Source organism: Impatiens glandulifera, chromosome 6 (assembly GCF_907164915.1).
Source record: "Impatiens glandulifera chromosome 6, dImpGla2.1, whole genome shotgun sequence".
Classification (NCBI taxonomy): domain Eukaryota; kingdom Viridiplantae; phylum Streptophyta; class Magnoliopsida; order Ericales; family Balsaminaceae; genus Impatiens; species Impatiens glandulifera.
The window spans coordinates 3,908,760-3,932,450 of NC_061867.1; the positions used below are offsets into that span (position 1 = coordinate 3,908,760).

General features: G+C 29.2%; 5 protein-coding genes and 1 non-coding gene across 8 annotated transcripts; 3 read left to right on the forward strand and 3 right to left on the reverse strand.

Moving 5' to 3' along the window:
• The first annotated feature begins 2,845 nt into the window (after positions 1–2,845).
• Positions 2,846–4,476, forward strand: LOC124944019 (protein LOL1). Of its 3 annotated transcripts, none has more exons than XM_047484478.1 (6): positions 2,846–3,012; positions 3,082–3,243; positions 3,326–3,439; positions 3,516–3,629; positions 3,716–3,825; positions 4,178–4,476. In XM_047484478.1, the coding sequence occupies exons 2-6, from the start codon at positions 3,180–3,182 to the stop codon at positions 4,214–4,216; spliced, it is 441 nt and encodes a 146-aa protein (XP_047340434.1). In that variant the 5' UTR covers positions 2,846–3,012; positions 3,082–3,179; the 3' UTR covers positions 4,217–4,476. The 3 variants fall into 3 exon arrangements, with proteins under 3 accessions (XP_047340434.1, XP_047340433.1, XP_047340435.1); XM_047484477.1 differs by having other exon boundaries at positions 2,847–3,012; positions 3,085–3,243; XM_047484479.1 differs by having other exon boundaries at positions 2,866–2,926; positions 3,085–3,243.
• Positions 4,477–8,764: 4,288 nt separating this feature from the next.
• On the reverse strand, positions 8,765–10,223 carry LOC124942540 (hydroquinone glucosyltransferase-like). The gene has a single exon (XM_047483067.1). The coding sequence runs from the start codon at positions 10,198–10,200 to the stop codon at positions 8,767–8,769; it is 1,434 nt and encodes a 477-aa protein (XP_047339023.1). The 5' UTR covers positions 10,201–10,223; the 3' UTR covers positions 8,765–8,766.
• A 2,768-nt stretch (positions 10,224–12,991) lies between these two features.
• On the forward strand, positions 12,992–13,837 carry LOC124942249 (abscisic acid receptor PYR1-like). Its single transcript, XM_047482710.1, has one exon. The coding sequence runs from the start codon at positions 13,063–13,065 to the stop codon at positions 13,672–13,674; it is 612 nt and encodes a 203-aa protein (XP_047338666.1). The 5' UTR covers positions 12,992–13,062; the 3' UTR covers positions 13,675–13,837.
• A 3,908-nt stretch (positions 13,838–17,745) lies between these two features.
• On the reverse strand, positions 17,746–17,830 carry TRNAM-CAU. Its single transcript is given in 2 exon segments — positions 17,746–17,781; positions 17,793–17,830. It is a non-coding gene; the product is annotated as a tRNA-Met (tRNA).
• Positions 17,831–18,274: 444 nt separating this feature from the next.
• LOC124942940 lies at positions 18,275–18,634 on the forward strand. Its single transcript, XM_047483511.1, has one exon. The coding sequence runs from the start codon at positions 18,275–18,277 to the stop codon at positions 18,632–18,634; it is 360 nt and encodes a 119-aa protein (XP_047339467.1).
• A 1,996-nt stretch (positions 18,635–20,630) lies between these two features.
• On the reverse strand, positions 20,631–21,508 carry LOC124942942 (F-box protein CPR1-like). Its single transcript, XM_047483512.1, has 3 exons — positions 20,921–21,508; positions 20,719–20,802; positions 20,631–20,636 (listed from the first exon to the last, which is right to left on the reverse strand). Exons 1-3 carry the CDS (start codon positions 21,506–21,508, stop codon positions 20,631–20,633), a joined length of 678 nt encoding a protein of 225 aa, XP_047339468.1.
• Between the last annotated feature and the right edge of the window lie 2,183 nt (positions 21,509–23,691).

A 23,691-nucleotide genomic window follows, 5' to 3' on the forward strand; every position in this document is an offset into this window, starting at 1 on the left:
TCATTTTGGTCTTCACATAAACGGGTAAGTGTCTTTACATGGTAGGCAAGCGGTCTTTACATGGGTGCCTAGGGGGGTTTTACATGAGGTTTTTATTAGAATGAATTGGAGGCAAATATATCTTCGCTCCAGAGAGTCTCGAGGAAAAAAAAATGAAATAAAAAAAAAATATATAAAATCCTAGAAAATAAAAGATTGAATTACTTGAAGCGAATATTATATCGCTGCCTGTGTTATTTAATAAATTAAATTAATATTTAAAAACGTAAATATAATATGACTGTCAATTCGGTCTTTACATGGACGTGTTAGTGTATTTTCATGAACGGCAGGCGTTCTTCTCATGGGTGGGTACGCGGGGTTTACATGAGGGTCATGGCAACGGGCGTGTAGATCAGAGCGAAGATATCTTATCTGTTTATCATCTTAATATTATATTATTTCCTGGCGTTAACGGGCGCTTCCGTTAACGGCGTCTTGTGTCAACCCGGGCCTAAACCCGGATTCCGGATTCCCCCTCCCTCCGTCTCCTGCCCAGTTCGATTTATTATTAAATTAATAATGCTGCAATCTGATTGGTCCGCCACAGGGGAACACGGCAATCGGTAGCAGAAGATCTGAACTGGAAAGAGTAGTGCTTATAGAAAGTTGTATTTTAGTGCCAAAAGTTTGAGTATTCTTATTCTTATTTTATTATTTAAATAATTGTTTATAGACCTGAGCAAAAGTACAAACTATTTTGCTTCAACGTTTTTTTAATACTCTCTCATATTTCAGTGCTATTCTCATTCTCATTATCTTCGTTTAAACAAAAGCGTTTTAGTGAGAATCGAATATGAAATTTTTGATATCTTAAATAGGTCAAATATTTTATCATTTTACAAAACATTGAGTTTATAAGAAAACTATGAGTTTCTCTAATTTTTGAAGCATTGACAAGATAAAAAGTTTAATCAATTCTGTTTTGAAACTCGACAGTCTCAAATCACCAAATCCATGAAAGATTACTTAAGAGATCAAATGTCTCGGATTTAGTTATTACTAAAAACGCCTTAAGTTAAACGAGAGACAATAATTGAGAGAATCATTCTAGATTCCTAAAAATTTTAAAAAAAAGTTGGAGCAAGAAACATACACGAGAGGAGAACTTGCGATGGGGCAATGGTTTTGGACAAATAATGAACTTGTACCTATAAGATAGTGAGCAAACATGAATTAGGTTTAGACATAGTGAAAGATAAGGCTTGAAGAAATTAAGGACTTAACAAGTAGGCACAATTTTGGAGAAAATACCTGAAAAGACACAAAAATGAGAAGCGGAAAATGTATCATCATCCTTAGAGTCTCTATCATTCAACTAAACACAACATAAACAATTTACAAAAAAAAATTATTAATTATTCAGCTAAGGGCAAATGAGTCAACCTGCCTAGCTTCTTCTCACATGCAGTCTCTCGACTTATCCTTTTCAAAGATCTACTTCAAGGATTTATTACCAATTATTTCATATATTTATATATAATTAAAAATCCCATGCCTAACTAGTAAAAATCCAAATTAACTTTTACTATTTTAAATCTACATAGAGAGATGATGATAGGTACTGGTCACCCTCTATTCATATTGAATTATTTGATATTTTGATTGAGTTTTTGATAAAATTATTAAATGTATCAAACAAACTAACCAAGTTAGCAATATTTACTTAAAATAATGACATATCAATTAAGATGCTTTGAACTAAGAGGTTTTATTAAATGATCTCAACTACAAACATATTGAAATTACCTCAATTAGTCTTGACACCCTGTTCATGAAAAAAGGAACCAAAAAAAGAAGGTTTAACTGTAGCTCTGGCCGACAAATAACCTTGAAACCACTTTCAGATTAGATACCATCTGGTTTGTGTCCAGCTGGAAAAACATTATATGAGGGTCGTACAAAGTGTGGATAAGTGAAAAAAGCTCACGACATTTTCTTTCATGTCAGTCAGATATGGGTCATTAACATCTTCAATTTAAGCAATAATAAAGAAAAAGAAATCCAACTGCATCAAAATATACTGCTGTTTAAAGAAACAACTCAATGAAGATCAATAAATGCACCAATAATCCATGTGGGCATAACAATAACATTAAATATGGCTTTTGTGAATTGTGACATGGGTAGAATCGAATAAAAAGAGGACCACGTTTGAGATAAGGCCCCAAATGTTTTGATTTTCAAATCGAAATCTCAAACCATGCATGTAATCTCTTTATAAAAAGCTAATTGAAAACTGAGATTATGTATGCTAGCTAACTAGGTAATTAGTTGGAGTGGTGCTATGGTCCAATCTGAGTTGTGCAATGGACCCAAGAGGAGAGTGTGGTTAATTGAACCAATCACGTGCACCCAATGACACTAAAACTCACCTTAATCACACAATATATATTGTGTGTTTGTGTGTGAGAGAGAAAGGGGGACCTAGAATTCATGACAAACCAGATCTTGCTTTTCCACCAACAGATATATTTATACAAATTAAGATTATTTGCCATGATTTAGCAAAAAATGTATAAAAGTTAAGTGAAATATACACTGTTTTGTTTGTAAATAAGCTGTCCCATAAAATTGAAATTAATTAGCCCCTTAGTTTAAGGGTTAGTTTAAGGGTAAGTAAAAAATCAAAGTTTTCAAGTTTGATTATGATTAACAAAGAGACTTTACTTAGGGTTGAAAAAAATATCAAGCTAACCAATGGTAAATGGGGACAAAGAAAAATAGTTGAACAAATAAAAAAATTGAAAATTTCTAAAATCTCCTTTTTTTAACAGTCAAAAACCACCTTTTTCTCTCTACCATTTCTCCAAGTTCTCACTTTCAATCTCTCTTTATCTCTCACTCACTCATTCTATCTCTCTCCCTCAGCAATCTGCAGGGGGAAGTAAGTGTTCAATTGAATTTCATAACTTTCTAAAGGAGGATCCTTCTTTTACATTATAGAACAGTCTTTTCTTCAACTTTTTGCAGGTTGGTTCAACTCAATTACATCCACTTCTTAATAAAAATTGTTTCTTTCTTAATTTCTCTCTTTTCCAACAGATGCTGCTGCTTATGGCAGAGAAATTACTTTGTTTATTCCAAACAGAAGCATTTTAAGATCTTGAACAAGGAATTTACATCTGTGGTTACCTGCAATGCCTGTTCCTCTTGCTCCATATCCAACTCCAACAGTTCCATTTACTCCACCACCTGCAAATGGTATAAATCAACTAAATTTTCAAACCCACAATGAAAAAAATATCCTAGAATTGTTATAAACTATGTTTGCTTCTTTTTTCAGGTACGCAGAGTCAGCTTGTTTGTTCAGGATGCCGAAATCTTCTATTATACCCAGTTGGAGCAACCTCTGTTTGTTGTGCTGTATGCAATGCAGTCACATCAGTTCCACCTCCAGGTACATATTTCTCAATGAAACTTTGTTGAATTAGAAAAGAAAAACAGAGATTAATGGTGGGATTATCTATGGTAAGGCACGGAAATGGCTCAGCTAGTTTGTGGAGGATGTCACACTTTATTAATGTATATACGTGGAGCAACAAGTGTTCAATGTTCTTGCTGTCACACCATCAATCTAGCTATGGAAGGTATATAAACACCCATTATTGAAATAAATTGGAATTAAGAATGCAAATCTGAAGCATATATATATATCGTGTTTGATTTGGTTCAGCAAACCAGGTAGCACATGTAAACTGCGGAAACTGTCGGATGCTTCTGATGTATCAGTATGGAGCCAGATCCGTGAAATGTGCAGTCTGCAGTTTCGTTACATCAGTTGGGGTTAGTAAATATTGCATCTCATTCTGTTCTACAATTGTTTGATTAACAGAAACATAAAACATGGATTAAGAATCAACATATGGCAGAAACATTGTATTCCCACTATTTTTGGTACTATGATGCATGGATTAAAGATTAAGCCTCATCTTTATGCAGTGTTATGATACAGAGAAATGTTCTAATAAATTATGAATGACTTAACTCAACAATCTAATAAGGGTAGAATATTATTTAACTACTTGCCCGACATAAGTTTAACATTTTATTAAATCAACTTAAATACGATGTACGATATTTTCATTTGGTTTATTAGCATTCAACAAGTATGTTTAATTCTGGTTCTATGATGCAGGCCTCAACAAGTACTACAGAACAGAAGTTCAACAGCTAAAATTTGTGAGGTAGCAAATAAAGTTATTGATATTGTTCAGCTTGCATCTTAATATCTTGTGGTACTTATAGACAATAGGTGGAGTTTTATCTTTCCCCATCTACATGTATAGAGCTCTTCCTTTTCTTTTTCTCGCTATGCTATGCGTGGATTCACTTCAAATAAGCAGTTTCGAAAGAGTTGGATGTATAAGCATTAATGAGCGAAAATACTATACGTTTTTGGATAAGAAAAAATTCACTTTCCTTTAATTTCAGACATTTCAGATTGTTACTCAATGACATAGAGCACAGGGCATAAGATTATCTCAGTGCGATGTCTATTATGTATGTCGAAAGTGACAGAGATTAATATTTCCACGTAGATAATATGACTAACAGTCAGAAATGAATGATAGTTAATGATTCTGGGACCAAAGAGATAAGGAAATGTTAAAAGTCATGATGAGAATCATGTGAAAGAAAACTAAGAGGATAACTGATCTTGATTTGACTCAATATCCTACAATAAGATTATCTCCAAAACAATAATGTTTCCATAGAAACCATGTTTGTTAGTATGTATATGGTGGTATATTGGGCTACTTGTTTTATACTATTTTTGTCGCTTAAACGACTCTTATTTATATAATATTTCATGAACTTTTATGGAAAAAAAAACAGATTTACAAGTCCTACAAAACTCATTTGGGAGTTTGGCTAACTAGACTATATATTTTGCTTTACTTTTTGACAGGCTTTCAGATTTTCAGCTTTTCTTTGAAACAAACAAAGAAAACAAGAATAACCCACTAGGATACTTAAGTTATGAGAGTCTTGTCCAGTTTGATTCTCATTGAGAGCGTTTTAAGTTGAAGTGGGGTCATATTAGTTTCTAAAAATTCAAAAAAAAAAACAAAAAAAAAAAGAGATATGAATTGTTTTCTATGCCCTTCAATCACTGTCCACTTTGCCTAAGACTTTCTTGTGTTGCATTTTCAATGGAAAATGCCAGCCACATGTACATTTGAAATCAAGTAACTGCATCAAATTATTCAAATTAACACTTAAAAATATCTAATTCTATAATATCTCATCCTTATCGATACAAAAACAAATAAACAAGGTCACTTTCAAGACACTTGACCATCAACTTTTATGTTGTTGAGCCATTATTTCAGATGGAGGGAGGATTACTCCATTATTTGAAGATAATTGCATTATTTGATTGAAGTTCTAAAAATAGTTGTCTATGAAGATAAATACATTATTTGATTATCCTGCCATGGATCTTGCCCCCCTTTATGGTGGAGCATTAAGAATCATCTCCATGGATAAAAGCTAGTATCATAAAATGTTAGTTGTGGTTTGAAATGCCAAGTTAAATCGGTGGCTTTTAGGATATGAAAAGTCGTTTAGCCTTCTAATCAAACAAAGCAAATCATGTAAAGATGTGATGCCTTTGTTATCCCTCCAAACTAAAGATGATAAATGCTCCACCTTTTTCCCCACCCTGAAAATGATGACAATCTAAACTTTTTGATCATTGCACATGAAACAGTGCTTACATTTGAGTTCCACAACAGCAGTGTGATATTCAATTATACAAACATATCAAGTTATTTGATCAATTTTCTCCACATTCAGAACAGGTTTCATTTCAAGAAAACCCTTATAGGTTCATCTGCTAAGTGGACACTTAATCCAGAACTGATTCTAAAACCTCTCAACATGGGAAAAGTTGCAACAATATTCAGGAAAAAATGGATAAAAAACATGGGTAATTCCAGTTACACGATACGCAAGACAATGAACCACATTCTTTGGATTTGTAATGGAATCAAACAATGTTAAGCAAGATAAATCCATATTAAGAACTCTAATAAGATAAACATTCTCAATAAGTTGATTTAAATCCATATTAACCATTTTTTTATTATCAAACTTTTTAAACTTGATTTAGTGCAACAAAATATTATCTGACATTTTTTTCTACAGGGCTGAGGTAACCCCAAAACCCGGCCTTGGGCATATACAAAGTTATTTCATTAATAATTGAACTACCTATAAATTCATAAGTTGCATGACTCATACTTTTTATATATTAATTTGGTAATGCAACTTGAACTTTTATTCAGGTAGGAATCACAATTTTCACTTAAATTTAAATGTATTTTTCTTTTTAAAAAATGAGGAAGAAAAAAAAATTCTATTACTATTGTTACTATATATTGTCAAACATGTATTATATATTATTATTTGAGTGGCAGTAGAAGTTAACTATTAAGATAAATGATTAAGTCTCAATTATTGATTTTAATTAAATTATACATAATTAAAATTTAATTAAAATGGATTTAGTTTAGTTCAATGATTTTAGTTTGAACTATGAAAATAAGGCACGAGGCATGGTGAGCTTTTCAGGATTTGTTTTGGATTTTATACATAAATTTTGTTTGTAAACAAATTAATTATTTAAGATTTATTAAAAATATTATTTTATATTTAATTTTAATAAAGGTGAAAGTTTAAATGTAATATTTTTTTTATTTTTTTTAATAAATAAGAACTAAAATGACAACACCACAGTCATGACTCCCACTTAAACGCTTTCAGATATAATCGAATTCGTGATATTTTTGTCTCTTAAGTCACTCTTACTACTTTCAGATATAATCGAATACGTGATATTTTTGTCTCTTAAGTCACTCTTACTACTGAGATTTGTAAAGAATGTATTCTATTTTTATTAATAAATTTTTAATAATTCGAATTTAATATTCTTCCCAATTTAGATATTTTATGTCTATATAAACATTATATTGAGTTTATAAGGAAAATAATATAATATATTATAATAATATCTTACATATATATTATTTTATATTAAGTCCCTCCTTAAATTTAATAGGAAAAACACTTGAAAAACTTGAGGTTGAAGATAAGATTGTGAAAGGTTAATGTTAGTTCTATTTTAAACTTCATAAACTCGTGAGTTTCATCCAATTGTAGGATGTTAGTGTGTTGACTGATAAACGAGTTTATCCAATTGTAGGATGTTAGTGTGTTGACTGATAAACCAAAGAAGAATGGAGAATTTCATTGACATTGAATATTGGGAGTATAACAACAACCAAAAATATACTCTGAAATGTGTTGCCTAAAAAGAAAAACAGTAAAAAAGACAGAATCTCATTAACTAGAATGCTGGAATGAAATAAAACATGAAAAAGCAAATTCATCGTAACAAAATGAAGAAGGAAGGTAATGTGTTGACTAAATAACCAGTAAATAATATATTATTAGATTAAAACCAATAAAAATATAGACATACTAATGAGATAAAACAATAATTGAAAAAAAAATTCGAGATATAATAACCAAAGAAAATAAGAACATAAATATCTAGAAGAAAAAATTATTAGAAAAGTATAATGATAGGTTTATTAGAACCTTCTAAAATAACCATTAATAGAGGTAACCAAAAAAACTATGATAATATGCTAAGAGCGAAAACAAAATTTTGATATGAATAAAAAGACAATATTATATTAGTTATATATATTATATAGACATTATATTGAGCTTACAAGAAAATTAATATAATATTTTATAAATGTATTATCTGAAACATCTTCCTCAAACTCAATACAAAAACCTCACACTCAATAAAAAAAAATGATTGGAACAACTTAAAATTGAAGACAAGAAATGTATTATTTCCATAAAAAAAAATTTGGTCACTTACCTTATATTATATCACCCACATATACTTTAAAATAAGTCATTTGTCATATACCACTCACACATGTAACTTATCTCCATTAGAATAAGACATGTATCACTCACATATCAACCACATGTGTCAAAGATTTCCATTAGAATAAGTAATGTGTCACCTACATATCAGAGGCGAGGCCACCTATCTTCTTTCAAATAAGCCATGTGTCGTCTAAATATGAAACCACCAGCTTAAATTCAACCGAACTCGTTTAAAATCGACCGAATATGGTTCAAATTTTAAGATATACATAATTTAGTTACAATATATAAACTTTTAACCATTTAAATAGTTGTTATTTGTTTTTCAAAGTTGATGTAATTTCGATATACATATCCACCAAACCAAAACAGTTGGGCCCTAAAATTCAAGCTCTCGGTTTTTCTTTTTTTTTTAACCTAATTCACTTGGGTCCGATTGTATCGTTTTCGACCATAAACAAATTTCATAATACATGTATTTTGGGGGACAAATTTTAAAATATCTAAAAGTCTAGATTCCGTTTCAACAAATTTCATGAATGATCCTATGGTAGAAATAATTATTTGAAAAAAGAATGGTCTATTCAAGAACATAAATGTCAAATATATTGAGACCATACAAGATTTTTCGTTTTTTTATTTATTTATTGAAGATCGATATTAAAAGTAAGAAAGCATAATAATGGTCCAAATGAAGTGAACCGGATTGCCTCCATACCATGAACCCCTGCAAATGCAATAAACCATATTATGATTTGTTAGCACCATTTTCATTTTTAAATAGATTATATAACAAATCAAAACTCACCATTACATAACATTATGATTATTCCATTTCTTAGCCAATTCAATATAAGATGCACCATCCCTCATAGCCAAATTCGCCTCCTCCTTAACCCTAACCATATTCTCCTTAATCCTTTTCCCTTCATCCCCATTCATCAAATCATTCACCATTTTCGCCAATTCAACCCTCCCCACCATCCCATCCTCGTCTTTCTTAACCCTAATCGCGACCTTTAACCCGTCGCCATCGTTAGAAAGCAATGCCGAAATCATCTCATGCTCGGCGAACAAAGGCCAAACTATCATCGGCACTCCATACACCACACTCTCCAATGCCGACCCCCAACCCCCATGTGTTAAAAAACCACCCGTAGATTCATGCATAAGAATCTCCACTTGTGGTGCCCATGACCGAACCAACATCCCTTTACCCGATTCATTGACCCGATCCACAAACCCGTCGGGTAGGAAATTAAACGGGTCCTGACGTGCCTGAGTGTCGAAAAACGTAACACTGCCCACAGTATCACTCGGGACCCGAACCACCCATAAGAACCGATGCCCGCTACTCTCTAGTCCTAAAGCCATCTCCTTGATTTGATTCAAACTGAGTGTCCCACTCCCACCTAAACAAACGTAAACGACAGACCCGACTGGCTGTCGGTCAAGCCACGCTCTCCAGTTCGACCCATTGTCATCCTCGCCCGACCCTTCTCCTGCTTTCAGTAACGGCCCGATCGGGTAAACAGTCGGGTCGTTTTCACCCGATAGGAATTCAAACGCACCCGATTCGAAATACCGGAAGTTATTAATTAAAATCCCATCCGCCTCCCCATATCGCTTACTATGATAAAGCAAACACTTATAAATCCCACTTTCCCGATCCTCAACCCAATCAGGTACATCCGACCCGTCTATTTCCACACATCCGGGTATTTTAATCTTCTCAGTCAGATCCTTATACTGACAAGTACAGCTAGCGTCGAGCACCGGCAAGTACTTGAAAAGAGCCACTGTCATTGCTGCGATTGGCATGAAAACGTATTTGAAAAGGTTGAATTCATCTGCAATAGAAAAGGCATCTGTACCCACATAACTAACAATCATGGATGCGAATCGGGTCGATTTGGATAGGTCTTGGATTGCTTTGCGAAGGGCGGGGACGCAGCGGGTCACGGCGTGGGCGATTCGGGTCGCTATGAATTCGTCTGCGGGGAGGTCTACAATGGGGACGGGAGGGAGGTAGACGATGGACATTGAAGGGGTGAGAGCTTGAGAAAGGTAAGATTTTTGGGATTTCATGGGGAAACCGAAATCGGGGAAAATGAATGTGGAGGAAATTTGATGAGAATTTTCCATTTTTTTGGCGAATTCGACGAAGGGGATGAGATGACCCATTCCTGGTGCTGGTATAATTATCATTCTTGGTTTCTGGTTTTTGTTTTCCGGTGTCGCCATTCTTGTACTATTATGAGTGTTATGTTTTTATGATCTCCATTGTGCATATATCATCACTATTTTATACTACTTTTGTTTTCTTTTAGAATAAGTGATGTGTCATATATCAATTGTATGTGTCACTTATTTCCATTAGTATAAGCAATGTGTCACATACAACCGGCCACCTATCTTCTTTTGAATAAACCATGTGTAATCTAAATATGAAGCCACCCTCATAAATTCAATAGAATTGGTTTAAATCCAACTAAAATTAACAAATCGGTGGAGGGGTCGTCGTTGTATCACAACATAGACCCTCTTCGGTACTACAAGACAAAAATCTTTAAAATGATCCTCTCTTCTAACTTAGCGGCAACAAGAGATAGATATCCCTCGGGTTTCTCTGAGATACTGGGTGACGGACAGGGATACTCTGAGATACTGGTTAAGTGTGTTTGCGAGTTATGTGTTTAACCCGTGGTGATTACGGGTTATGTGTTTGACCCGTGGTGATTCATTCTAAAAAAATATTAAAAATGTTATAATTGAAAAAGAAATTTTTGTCTTGTTAATAAATAAAAATATTCAAATAAATAATAATGTAATTTATTTTAGTCTTTTTAGTGTCATTTGTTTATTATTATTTGTTAGATTAATTTACTTTTTTTTCAAAAAAAGAAAAGATTAATTTAAATTTTATTATATTATATAAAACAAAATTAATATATATTTTTAAAACATTCATGACTTAAAATAAATTTTTGATTCGACTAATTTAGTAGTGAACAACTATTTTAATAAGTAAACTCTTAATTTTAACTGATCTAAAATTTCAAAAACCAAATTCTTTCAATAAAAAAACAAGCAGCTGAACTAAATTTCTCCTGCCAAATCAAATAAAAAATAAAGATTGCAACAATTGAGTTTGGACCCATATAGATTTGGAGTGGGCTAAATTCAAAATAAGTTGGCATTTATTCTAAATAAAATGAGAACAGTTATATTGAAGTTTATGCTATTAATTTTCTAAACTAAAAAATTATTTAATCCATGACTCACAAACTTTATTTTTTTTTCATCTAAATAAGTATTTTAATTGTGTTTTAATCAATCTCAGATAGTTTAAGGGTTAGAAGATGATTAAGATTTTTTTTTATGAATTTGGCAAAATAGTAAAAGATTTTTTATGCTCATAAATAAAATAATTATAATTTACTAGCTATGTAGGACTTTTTTTATATGGAATTATTTATTATTAATAAAATAATTTTAACAAAATATATACAAAGTGCCTTTTGGATTGATTTATTTTGTAAGGTGGTGAACCAAACAAAATATGATTTTGAAAAAAAAAAGTTAATTTCAAAATTGTTTCATAACATAATAAAATAAGTAACAAATTTTCATTAAATAAAGTTTAATTACAAATTTCATATTATAAAAAAAAAACTTTCATTTTTTATTTTAAAAAAATTCAAATGTGTAAAAGAAATGATCTATTATTATTCATTGGGCTAAAATAGAGGATGCAGCCCATTTGATTCTTGAGCTTAAATTTCAGTAGAAGATAAGATTGATTTGATGTTTGGACCTTTTTCTTTTGACCTATTATGGATCTGATTCTTTTGCTTGTTTTTGTTTATTTATGTTTGTTCCATTAATATTTTTCGATTTTATATTTACTATATAAAATTTCAGAAGTTATTCGATTTTAGATGAATAAACTGAATTATTATTTATATATTTTTTAGTTTATTATTAATGATTCAAATAAATAAACTTATTAATTGAATTTCTAGCTAAGAAAGTATTATTGGTTTATTTTATTTTATAAGAAATTAATTCTAATATATATATAACATTAATTTTTAAATAATAAATATTAATATCTTAAAAAATCAAATGAATTAGTTAAAATTCTAGACGTTACATAATATAAATTTATAAAACTTAAGATTATAATAGAGTTGATTCACCAATAACGCAATTTTTCATTATAACTCCATAAACGAACTCATTTAAATTCAATAAAATAAGTGATGAATGAGAATAAACCGAACAAATTAATTAAGCGGTGTCGAGGAATCTCTACCCAAAATCTGAGCGACAATAAAATTTATCTTAGCGCAAAGGCCGATAAATAAAGTTGGATTTTTTTTTGTCAAATGATAACTAATCATATACAAAAATAATAAAAAACCAAAAATCCATAAAAAAAAAAAAAATCATTACACAATACCAGTAAAAATCTCTATTTATGAAAAATAAATTTCAATGTTTTCTTATAAAAAAAATTTCAAATCCAACCTTATTAACTTTTTTGCTTAAAATAAAAAAGATGAATACGGACTAAAAAAAATAGTCACGTCACCAACACAATTCTACCAAATATTTAAAGTATTATTCGCATTACAAAAATTCAAGATAACAATTTCGATACGGCTAAATAGATTGTCGATCCGAATAAACATAACCCAAAATCAAATAAAAATGACGAAAAAAAACTCCTCCTAAGTTGAATAATATACCTACAAAATTTTCTAATAAGAGAAAATTGTAACATATTGAAAATTATTTTTATTAGTTTGTAAAATGATCGTAAATAATAAACCCTTATTTAAAAAAATATAAATATATTTCATAAAATAATTAGAATTTTAATATACAAAGTAGTTGAAGTTAATTGAAAAACAAGTTAAATATCTATTAAAAAAATACAAAAAGTCAAAATAACCCCTCTCTATTTCACAAATTTACAAACAACTCTTCTTCTCTCTCTCTCTTTTCTTCATAAAAATCCTCCCATATTTTAAAATTCTCAAACTCCAAATCTAGAAATCTCCATCTCTCTCTCTCTACTGAATCCCTTCACCAAGATCAATGGCGGAAGATCAATCAGAAGTAATCACAACGAATCCTCATCTCACAACACCTCCAGGCCTAACACCAGACGAATTCGAAGAACTAAAACAATTCATATCCGAATTCCACTCCTACGAAATCACCAACTCCGGCCAATGTTTCTCAATCCTCGCTCAACGCATCCACGCTCCGCGCGAACTCGTCTGGTCAATCATCCGTCGATTCGACAAACCTCAAACCTACAAACATTTCATCAAAAGCTGCTCTGTTAAAGAAGGATTCACTATCTGCGTCGGATGCACGCGCGACGTCAACGTTATTTCAGGTTTACCGGCGGCAACTAGTACTGAAAGACTGGAATTACTTGACGATGATCGATTCGTATTCGGATTTAGTATCATCGGCGGTGAACATAGGATGAGGAATTATCGTTCTGTTACGACTGTTCATGAGATTGAACGGAACGATGAGATCTATTGTGTTGTTATTGAATCGTATATTGTTGATGTTCCTGAAGGTAATACTGAAGAAGATACTCGTTTGTTTGCTGATACTGTTGTGAAATTGAATCTGCAGAAACTTGCGTCGGTGACGGAAACTTTGGCTCGTGATTCCGGTGATCGGAATTAAATCTCTCAGGTTTGATTAATTGAAAATATGTTAAAGATCTTGAGTTTGATTTGGTTCGTTTTCTTTTCTGTTTGTTAATGGAATCACACTTTTAGCATGTTAACTGCTTAATTTGTTGTTATTTTATTATGATAAATGAATGAATGCATTGAATTCTGTACAGTTTCTATCATTTTCTAGGGTTTGATTTGATCAATAATGATAGATGAAAAGGTCAACCGTTAAAATGAGTGGAGCTTTAGAAAAGCGTCTAAGTTCAGAGTTCATAGAGGATATATAAGGTCTTGTTTGTTAATACATAATTCATAGTTTGAGTCTTATTATCATCTTCCTATGTTTATCCAAACAAGGCTTTAAATACATTGTTCTCTTTCTTTTTAGCTAGTTCACACGTATGTACAAATATTTATTTCTAAAATCTTGATATATCTTCAACCATTTTATTGGGATTATAAGTTGGAGATATAGCGTTTGCGTAATAAATTGTTATTTATAATAACTTAAAAACGCAATGAATAAGATTAGAATATAAAAAAGACTATGATTAATTTTTAATATGATAAATATATCATTTATATTAAATAGAAGTTATTTTAAAAAATAAAAAAGTTAGATGGTCCAAAATGGGAAATACTCAACAATGGTCCAGGATTGTTTGGGACATACTATCATATTTATTATAACTAACTTTGTTTTTTCAAATATAATAGAATGATGATATTTATTTATAGTTATTTAAATAGTATTAACAGAAATGGTTAAGAGCTGAATGATTGTTAGGTTTAAAATTTATTTATCATACTTTTTTTTAATATTTAATAATTATTATTGTTTTTAATATATTAAAAATGATAAAATCGTTTAAACATATGACATGAGAAAGAAAAAAAAAATACAAAACACGTTACCCAATAAGTTGTCGACATTAAATTCTAAGAAATAAATAATAACTTTTCGACCAATTCCACTAACTTTTTAGAATAACTCCATAACAACTCTATTGACTTTTCAGAACGAATATCAAAAAACGTCAAAATAATAAACTATAAAGGATACACATCAGACTATTACGATCATTGAAGATTCTTCAATTTAGGGTTTAGGATTTAAGGTTTAGAGTTTAAGGTTTAGGGTTTATGGTATAAGCTAATACCCAAAAAAAATTTTTTTGTTATAAACTAATAAATCTTAATTATATTAAAATACTTGACAGTTTAAAGGAAGTAAGTCACTGATTCCAACTTAACAAATACAACTACTACTCATCGTAATATAATTTTTAAAAAAATAGAGTAATAAATTCAAATAAACTCTAAAAATAGGAATAGATCTTACATTAACTGCAAGACTGCACCCACATTGAAATGCAGTTTATTTTCTTTTCTTACACATGAAGATACTACTTTTGTGTTGGAAAAGAGAAAAAAAAAGTTTACTATTTTTGTTTTCTTATCTTATAATCAATTATTCTTTCTTTCTTTATTTGAAAGGGAGGATTTTTTTTTTAATTTAGTGAAATATCTCAATAATTCAGATAAGATTAACACAAATGATGACTCTTTCTTTTCTTAAATAATTTAAAATAACTTGTAGTATTAGTAGATTTGTTAGTGTTGTCTTATGATGTATAATTTATTGTATTTATTTTAAAATTTAATGACTATATATTGGAATAATAAAATATTTTCAAAGGTTTAATTCTTAACTTTCTTAAGATGCCAATTTTTAATAAACAAATAAAAATATTTGAATCAATAACTGATAACTTTATTACATAATTTAATTAAATATTATAAAATAATAATTTTATATTTTAATAAATAATTGAATACTAATTTATTTTCAAATAATCTACCTCATGGCTCAAACAATTTAATAGTTTATTTGGAATGTTTCTAACTACTTTTAATAAAGTTTAAATCAAACAAAGCTTATCAATTTTGAGAGAAGTAATCAAATCAATTTTAAGCCTTATCCAAAAAAAAAATACATGAAAAGGAACTAATACCCAATTGAATTTTATTTATTACTTAATATCATGATATTTTAATGTTTATATATATGTATTGATAAGTTAGTGAGAAAAGCTAGTATATGTATGACTGTTTTTGGACAATAATGTTTATATTAATATATCAGGTACATTTATTTAATATTAAAAAATTGTTAAAAAATATTATTTTATATTTTATTATAAACAGATCTTGGGTGGGATCTTATTTCTTTTGTGAAATGTCTTTTTCAATTGAGATTGGATTTATGGTCGGTATGGTCGTCGGGGTAGCAACAAAAATTTAGCACTATAAAAGTATTCAATTGTGATCTCATGATCATTTGAAAATTTCGATAGAAAGTAAGAAGAGAAGATACGGAAATATTTAAAGAATAATATCTTTTTTATATCGTACCATAATGAAATAATAAAATGAGTCGGACTAATGCTGTGCTACTTATGTATGTTATCATAATAAAACAATTTTTTTTCCAAAGATTTTTTATTTGTGTATACTAGTTATTATTATGGTTTATTTTTAAATGTTTTAAATTATAAAACTTATAAAATTGATACATTCATTGGCAAGAATTGAAAAAACCCAAAACATATATTATTAATTTGTTCACTAAATTGACCATCTCAAAACAAAACCAAACAATTTTGCATATTCACATCTCATATAAAATTGAACCATCTTTCTTAAATTATTCTTTATCTCCAAAATAAATTTATTTTTGGAAAAATAACCATTTTATTAAATCAGCTTAAAATAATCTTTCTTGGTTAAAGATACAACCATTCCATTAGCCTTTTGTTGATCAATATGACACGATACTTGTCGAGAATCCAATACCTAAAAACCTACATCTCAACCGTCGTCTCGTGGAGGAGGATCGGAAGGTAGCAACTCGTCCATCATATCCTGGAGAAGAATTCCATCGTTATGAATTAATTTGAAACCGAAGAATATTGCTAGTTTATTTTTCTATTAAAGAAGATTAAAACAATATTATACATAATTAAAGGAGTAGAATATATATATGAGGATGTAAATGAAATGAAAATAGAATAATCATGGCCATTCACTTAAGGTAGCTGCCTAGCTTTTTGTAGGGCACGTGAAGAAGGGTCACCACAGAAAATAAAAGTAAGGGTGCCCCACAAGAAAGTTATGTTGCCCTTACTGTTAGGCGGTTTGCCATTGTTATTAGTTATTATCAGTTGCCACTTGTCAATTGTATAAAGGAAAATAAATTACTAAAATCAAATTAATTTTAAAAAACCTAAAGAATGCATCCACAAAAAAACAAAATGGTAGAAATATCTCTTAACGAATGAATCTGATTCCGACATTTTAAAAACAAATCAATTTTTATTTTATTTTAAAAAATATTGCGATTCCTTGTTGCTTAAAGTTTAGGTATTTATTTGTTATTGAATCCAAAGTTCAAGGACTTATTTACTATTAAAAAGAAGAAAAATAATGAGAGGAGAGTATGACTCCAAATGAGGGAAATTATTCGTGAGTCGCTCGGAACTTAGACCAAATTCGAGTTGAGCTATATAAATATTTACTTGAAGACTAGTCGAGTTTTTTCAAGTTTTTCGAATTTATAGGTAAATAGTCGAGTTGATCTCAAATTTATAAACTTGTTTGAACTAATAAATACTTAATCGAGTCGAGCTCAAAAAGAAGAAAAATAATGGGGTGAGAGAGACTTGAACTCTCGATAGTCAACTGTGCCACCACCTCATTTGTTGCTTAAAGTTTAGGGATTTATTTGTTTTTTCATCCAAAGTTAGGGGCTTATTTATTATTGAAAAATAAGAAAAATAATTGAGTGAGGGTAGGCTACAAATGACTTAAGCTGCTCGTGAACCGCTCGGTCAAAGCTCCCAAATTTTAGTCGAGCTCATATAAATATTTACTCGAAGACTAGTCGAGTTGATCTCAAATTTATAAATTCGTTCGAACTAATAAATATCTAAGCGTCGAGTTAAAAAAAAGAAAAATAATGGGGTGAGAGAGGCTCGAACTATATCTAATCGTCGAGTTAAAAAAGTAAAAAAAATAATGGGGTGAGAGAGGCTCGAACTCTCGACCTCAGGATTACTCTATTGCTATGAGACCTACGCGCTAGCCAACTGCGCCACCACCCCATTTGTTTGAAATTATATATTTAAATGAAAAGAATTTAAATATGAATTTTGTATATTTATTTATTTTTTGGAGTGATTAATTAATAATTAATTTCCCATCCAAAATTCAGCTCCTAATCCCGTCGAAATAATACTCACTATTCTTTCTCTTTTACGTACGATTTTGATGGTGTTCTGTTTTATCTCCATTATCCTTGAGAATCGTTTCATCTTTCAATTGAATCCTACATCATAATGATATCAATTTGATTGCATCTTGGTATTCAATTAATTTCATTTGATCTGTATTTTTACATCTTAATTAATGATTCTTTTGATGTATGTTTGTTCTATACAGATGTTGAATAATCATGTTGGAAGATAAGTAAAACCATGTTGTTAAATCAAATTATTTGAACAAATATGAATTATTATTGTTTAGGGATAGAAGAAGACATTTTCAACATGAAACAAGTTAACGAATCTGGAACCCTTGAAACCGATGACGATATAGCTGCACGGCGTATAAAGAACAGAGACCGACAACGTAGGTACCGGGCTAGGAAGCGCCTCGAAGCCGATTCGAAGAAAGCTAATCATCATGATCAAGTGCATGACAATTTGACAACTAGGAAATGTACGAGAGATTGGAAAACCGAGGCTAGGATGGCTCATGGGGTGATCGGTGATCGAGAACACGCGATGATGTCTTGTTTGTCGGGGAATTCGTTGAATCTTGATGATGGCGAAAGAATTGTTGCGAATGGTGGTCGGAATTGGAAAGAAGAAGCAAGAAGGAGTTTTATGAATGAAGGAGAATTCTAAACAAATTTATTTTGTTTATGTTTATAGAGTGAATTTGTTTTAGAATTTAAGTTATGGATTATATCCATACTTTAATCTAACATGTATTGAAATTTTGAGTATATAATCATGAATAGTCTATTTTTCTTAGTTTTTGTCCACTAGACCAATATTGAAACCTTTGAAATGATTAATTTTTTTTTAGTATTCCATGTTTTTTCGAATCTAAATGATTCTCGAGATTAATTTTTTTTGTTTCTTTTTAGTTTTTGTTGCGTGATAAATTATAATTTTTTTCAATCTCTTTTAATATATAATTAGAACGATGGATAAAATGATTACTATCAATTCTTTTCATTGGACTTGAATATAACTTATAATTCCAAATCATGCAATATTATTAATCAAGTAGTATCTTATAAAGGTACAAGATATGTACATTAATATCTTCAATACATTCAAGAAATGTGTCCTAATTATTAATATTAATTTGTAACAAGATCTCCATCTACAACTTTTATTTCACTAATATCCTCGAAACTCCAATCTCTCCTCATCCCGCTACTCCTCACAAGGCGAGGAGTACCAACATCATCGTAAAACTCCCCTATCGGCCCGCTGACATGGGATAACCGGTTTTCATTCCCTGCAGCCACTTGGACTCGGGCCCGATCCTTGCGAGCCAAATTACCAGACCAACTACGTTCAGGTTGGCGCAATTTGAAGTTGATGGGCGGTTTATTATCCGTGGTTTCTTTATTTGAATCCATCCGTTTCAGGTTTTGAAATCCCAAACAATTGAGGCAAAAACAGAGTCAAATGATACAAAAAAAGGAAATAAAATTTAAGCATGCATGCATGCATGCATGGGCGAGAGATGTAATTGTACGTTGGTAAGTCTTGTTCTTGAGGAACAAAAATCGGGAAAGAAGGTGTTCCACTAATAAAATTTTCTATTTTTGGCATATTCAACATTTATACCAATTTTAGAGAGGGCAAAACCAACCCATCATAAAATTAAAGCTAATTATTTATTCTCTATTTGATTTTAATTTTTCAAATTATCTTTTATATATTTCATATTAAAAAGTAAATAGTTAATTGATTGAAGCAAAAAAAAATAAAAAGATATAGACAAGTTATGGCCCGACCCCTTTTCGAGGAGGCAGCCTTTTTCCCGAAGTTACTGGACAATTAAGGCTTGAATGTCACACGAATTTAAGCTCGAAGAATATGAACCGGATAATGAAAGTTCGTAAAAATTGTGAAAATGAAAAATATTTTTCAGATTATAATGCTTCCAAAAAATGTAAAAATTCATCACTTACTTATGTTATTTTAATTAAAACACAATTATTATTGTTTTATTAAATTGGGTTAATTTAGACTTAAAAATGATTCATTTTTCTTCTGTATTTTGTTTGGTGCAATATTTGTGATATGGACTACAATTAAATTTAGTATTATTTACTTTAAACACTATATATAAACATTTATAGTATTCATTTAAAGTAGTTATAAATTTACAATGTTACAAATGGAAAAGAAATTAAAACAAATTAAGAAGTGATGGTTCAATAAGCCAATTCCAAATTAATGACCAAATGCCTATTGATTCTAGTGAAACAGCAAATAGAAAATAATCATTCTCTCCATAGATGATATTTTGGAAAGATTCGGAAAAAAAATGTAAAGACGAAGATACATAAAATATATCAATTTTCAATCAAAAATAAGGTATAGAGCTAAATATTGTCATTCTAATTCAAACGAAAAGACAATCAATTCCTAGATTCATTTCAAAGCATCAATTTCATTCGTTTTTTCAACAGTTATTGGCTGGCTGCGATTTTACACCCCTTCCCCTGACTCTGTAAAAAAAAAACAGAAATATTGAATTTCCAAAAAATATGATGGCTATTGATTATAGTGAAAATATGAACTAAGTAATTTAAATTAGTCTATCTTATAAAGGTAGAAATTATATCACCAACATGAATACATTTGATTGGAATAATTATTCCTGCAAAACAAAAAATATGAGGATTAAAGAGAGAATCAAATTTGACATTTATCTATCTTGATTCTTGATGATGGTTACATACCGAAAAATCGACTAGACTTTCAAGGCAAATGGGTATGATCATTAATCCTGCGACAACTTCAATCATAATTTTCTCGTATGACTTCTGAACAATAGGTTTCTTAGGAATAAAAAACCTTAGAAGAAATTGGTCGTGACATTATAATCAATCGCGACCAATGTTCATTTTTTCCGCCATATTCCTTCAACAAAAACACATTCACAGTGTACGATGATGATGTGTAATGACAAGTCAACAAAAGACATCCTCCTAAATTCTTCAAATATAAACGGTTATAAGAATTGCGATACTCCGGATGTGGAAGTATTCTGTATTTCTCAGTTCCAAGATCAAAGGCAACAATCAAGTTTTTCGTTGAGGTGATCCAATGCAGAGCTCCACCAGCAACAAAATCTCCAAAACTATTCAAATTCGGATAGTGAGAAAATTTATCTACCTTATGCCACAAATTTGATCTCAAACTATAAACATTAATCTCATAATCGATGAATCCTTGTTCATTTTGGAGTCCCCCAATTCTCACCACCTTGTAATCTTCATTAATGTTATCATAACCAATTCGATAATCACATTTCCAAACAATGTGTTTTTTATTGGGAAAATCAATCCTCGATTCGTACAACAGTTTTATAGATTTTCCGGTTGACGGTACAAAAACATTATCAATGTCACCTAATTTTGCCATGCAAAGCAAGCCATCACAAGAACTTCTAGGTACAAGTCTATAATTCTGAAACCTCAATGGAATATAATCAACCTTCATTGGTTGAAAGAAATCAACAACAACCATGGATCTCCTAAACACATTATTTATATTTAAACTATTATTACCAGATAATGAAAGTTCATGAAAATTGTGAAAATGTAAAATATTTTTCAGATTATAATGGTTTCTGAAAATGTAAAAATTCATCACCTACTTATGTTTATTTTTTTAATTAAAACACAATTATTTATTTTCTATCTTTAATTGGACTAGAATTTCATCAGCCAATTGCATCATATTCTTCACGAACAATGCAAGAAGAAAATGAAATCAGAGAAAAACAATTAAGTTATAATATGATTTATACTAAGAAATTGTGGTACCTGAAGTCCTGCCGACTTATTAAACTATTTTCTGATGATAATTAGGTTTATGGTTTATTTTAAAGTAAGTGGGTTAAAGATATGGTTGGGCCTAATTTTATTTTTTATTGGGTCATTAAAAAAATACCTAAAAAAATTGATAAAATATATATTTAAATTAGTATATTTTTTTTTATCAAAATATATAAATTTAACTATTTATATTTTGATATATAAATTTAAATTATTCTTTTATAAATTTGATTAATTATATTTTAATATATATATATTTATAAATTTTAATTATAATTTTTTTAAAAAAATTATTACAATATTATAGTAATAATAATAGTTTAAAAATAATGACAAATACATTAAAAAAAGAGTAGTGTTAGTGTCACCAAATACAATAAAGACAACGAAATTAATTATTTAAAAAATAATAATAAAAACATAAAACAAAAATATTTATCAACTAACCAACGTAACATAAAATCTAATTTAAAAGGTCAATCAAATCAATAAATTTAACCACTTCATTGGATTTCTTTTTTAGAGGAGACTTTTTCCAGTATATTAGTATATTAATAATAGTGTTAAGTAAATAAAATATACATTAGATTGTGGAGGCAGTAAATAAAATATAAAACTAATGATTAATATAATAAATATTCACTTAATCATTTTAAAAAATATTTTCATAAATATTTATTAAATATATTTTTATTATAAATATATATACTAAATTATAAATAATTAAATTTATAAAATAATAATTTATATATATATTAGTAATAAGTTTTAATTGTATATATGTAAAACATAAAATAAAATTGAAAAATTGAAATTTAACATTAAATTATGTTAGTTTGACAATAACTTTTAGGTGATTTTGAAACTACCATCCATGCATTCACCACTTATGTTTTTTTAATTAAAAGAAACTATTTTTATTAAATATTAGATTGAGAAAAATCATTTTTTGGTTGCCAAACTTTGCTTAGAAAGAAATGTATCTATCATTCTAACTATAAAATAAAAGAGATATTTTTGTTGAGAATAATGTGATTTCTAATCTCTAATATCTCATTAGCATATTTTCTTTGATAGATAAAAGTGTTTATTTTTCATTTAATAACTTGATATTCAGTTTTTATTTTTTAAGTATGTAAATGCACATAATTTTTTATTTTATTTTTTAATATAGAACATGACACCTCACATCAATTACTTTAATTTAAAATTATTATATGTGTCAAAATTACATTACTATATCATTCAAACAAAAAAACTCATTTAAAATGTATGTAATTTTGTAATATATAGTTCATTTATACATACTATTAATTATTAAACACGTGCACTATTCTATAATTCTTTTATTTATACATTAAAATTAGTATATAATTCTTTATATTTTGTTTAATATAAAATATCTTATTTTTTTACTAAGTTATTTAATCTTATATTTATAAATTATTCAAATTTAAATAAATTTAAATACAATTTTATTTAATACTGTATAATATATTGATAATTTATTAAAAACTGTTTTTTGTTATTCAAATAACAGTCAAATATTGAATTAAGACTCAAATCAAAGTAAGAGAAAACAATATATCAATGGAATTACATTACTTGTATAGTATAGCAGAACAAATTAAGCCATTTCCAAATATATCATCTCTTGAAGATAAATATAACATATAAGGTGTTAAAAAAAGAATGCAAATTCCTGAAAATTCCTCAACCATTGTGAAAAATATGAACTAAATAATTTAAATTAGTCTACCTTAAAGGTAGGAATTATAACACCAACATGAACACTTTTGATAGGAAAATTATTCCTACAAAACAAAATATGACAATTAAAGAGGGAACTAAATTTTAATTTGTAAATAAAAT

Bases quoted from the DNA above. Each gene is read 5' to 3' on its own strand.
- LOC124944019 (XM_047484478.1), top strand. From the start codon at position 3,180: ATGCCTGTTCCTCTTGCTCCATATCCAACTCCAACAGTTCCATTTACT. The intron at 3,630-3,715 runs GTATATAAACAC...GATTTGGTTCAG, and splicing joins CATCAATCTAGCTATGGAAG to CAAACCAGGTAGCACATGTA. The intron at 3,826-4,177 runs GTTAGTAAATAT...TCTATGATGCAG, and splicing joins GTTTCGTTACATCAGTTGGG to GCCTCAACAAGTACTACAGA.
- LOC124942540 (XM_047483067.1), bottom strand. From the start codon at position 10,200: ATGGCGACACCGGAAAACAAAAACCAGAAACCAAGAATGATAATTATA.
- LOC124942249 (XM_047482710.1), top strand. From the start codon at position 13,063: ATGGCGGAAGATCAATCAGAAGTAATCACAACGAATCCTCATCTCACA.
- LOC124942940 (XM_047483511.1), top strand. From the start codon at position 18,275: ATGAAACAAGTTAACGAATCTGGAACCCTTGAAACCGATGACGATATA.
- LOC124942942 (XM_047483512.1), bottom strand. From the start codon at position 21,508: ATGGTTGTTGTTGATTTCTTTCAACCAATGAAGGTTGATTATATTCCA. The intron at 20,803-20,920 runs GTGAATGTGTTT...CCTATTGTTCAG, and splicing joins ACACATCATCATCGTACACT to AAGTCATACGAGAAAATTAT.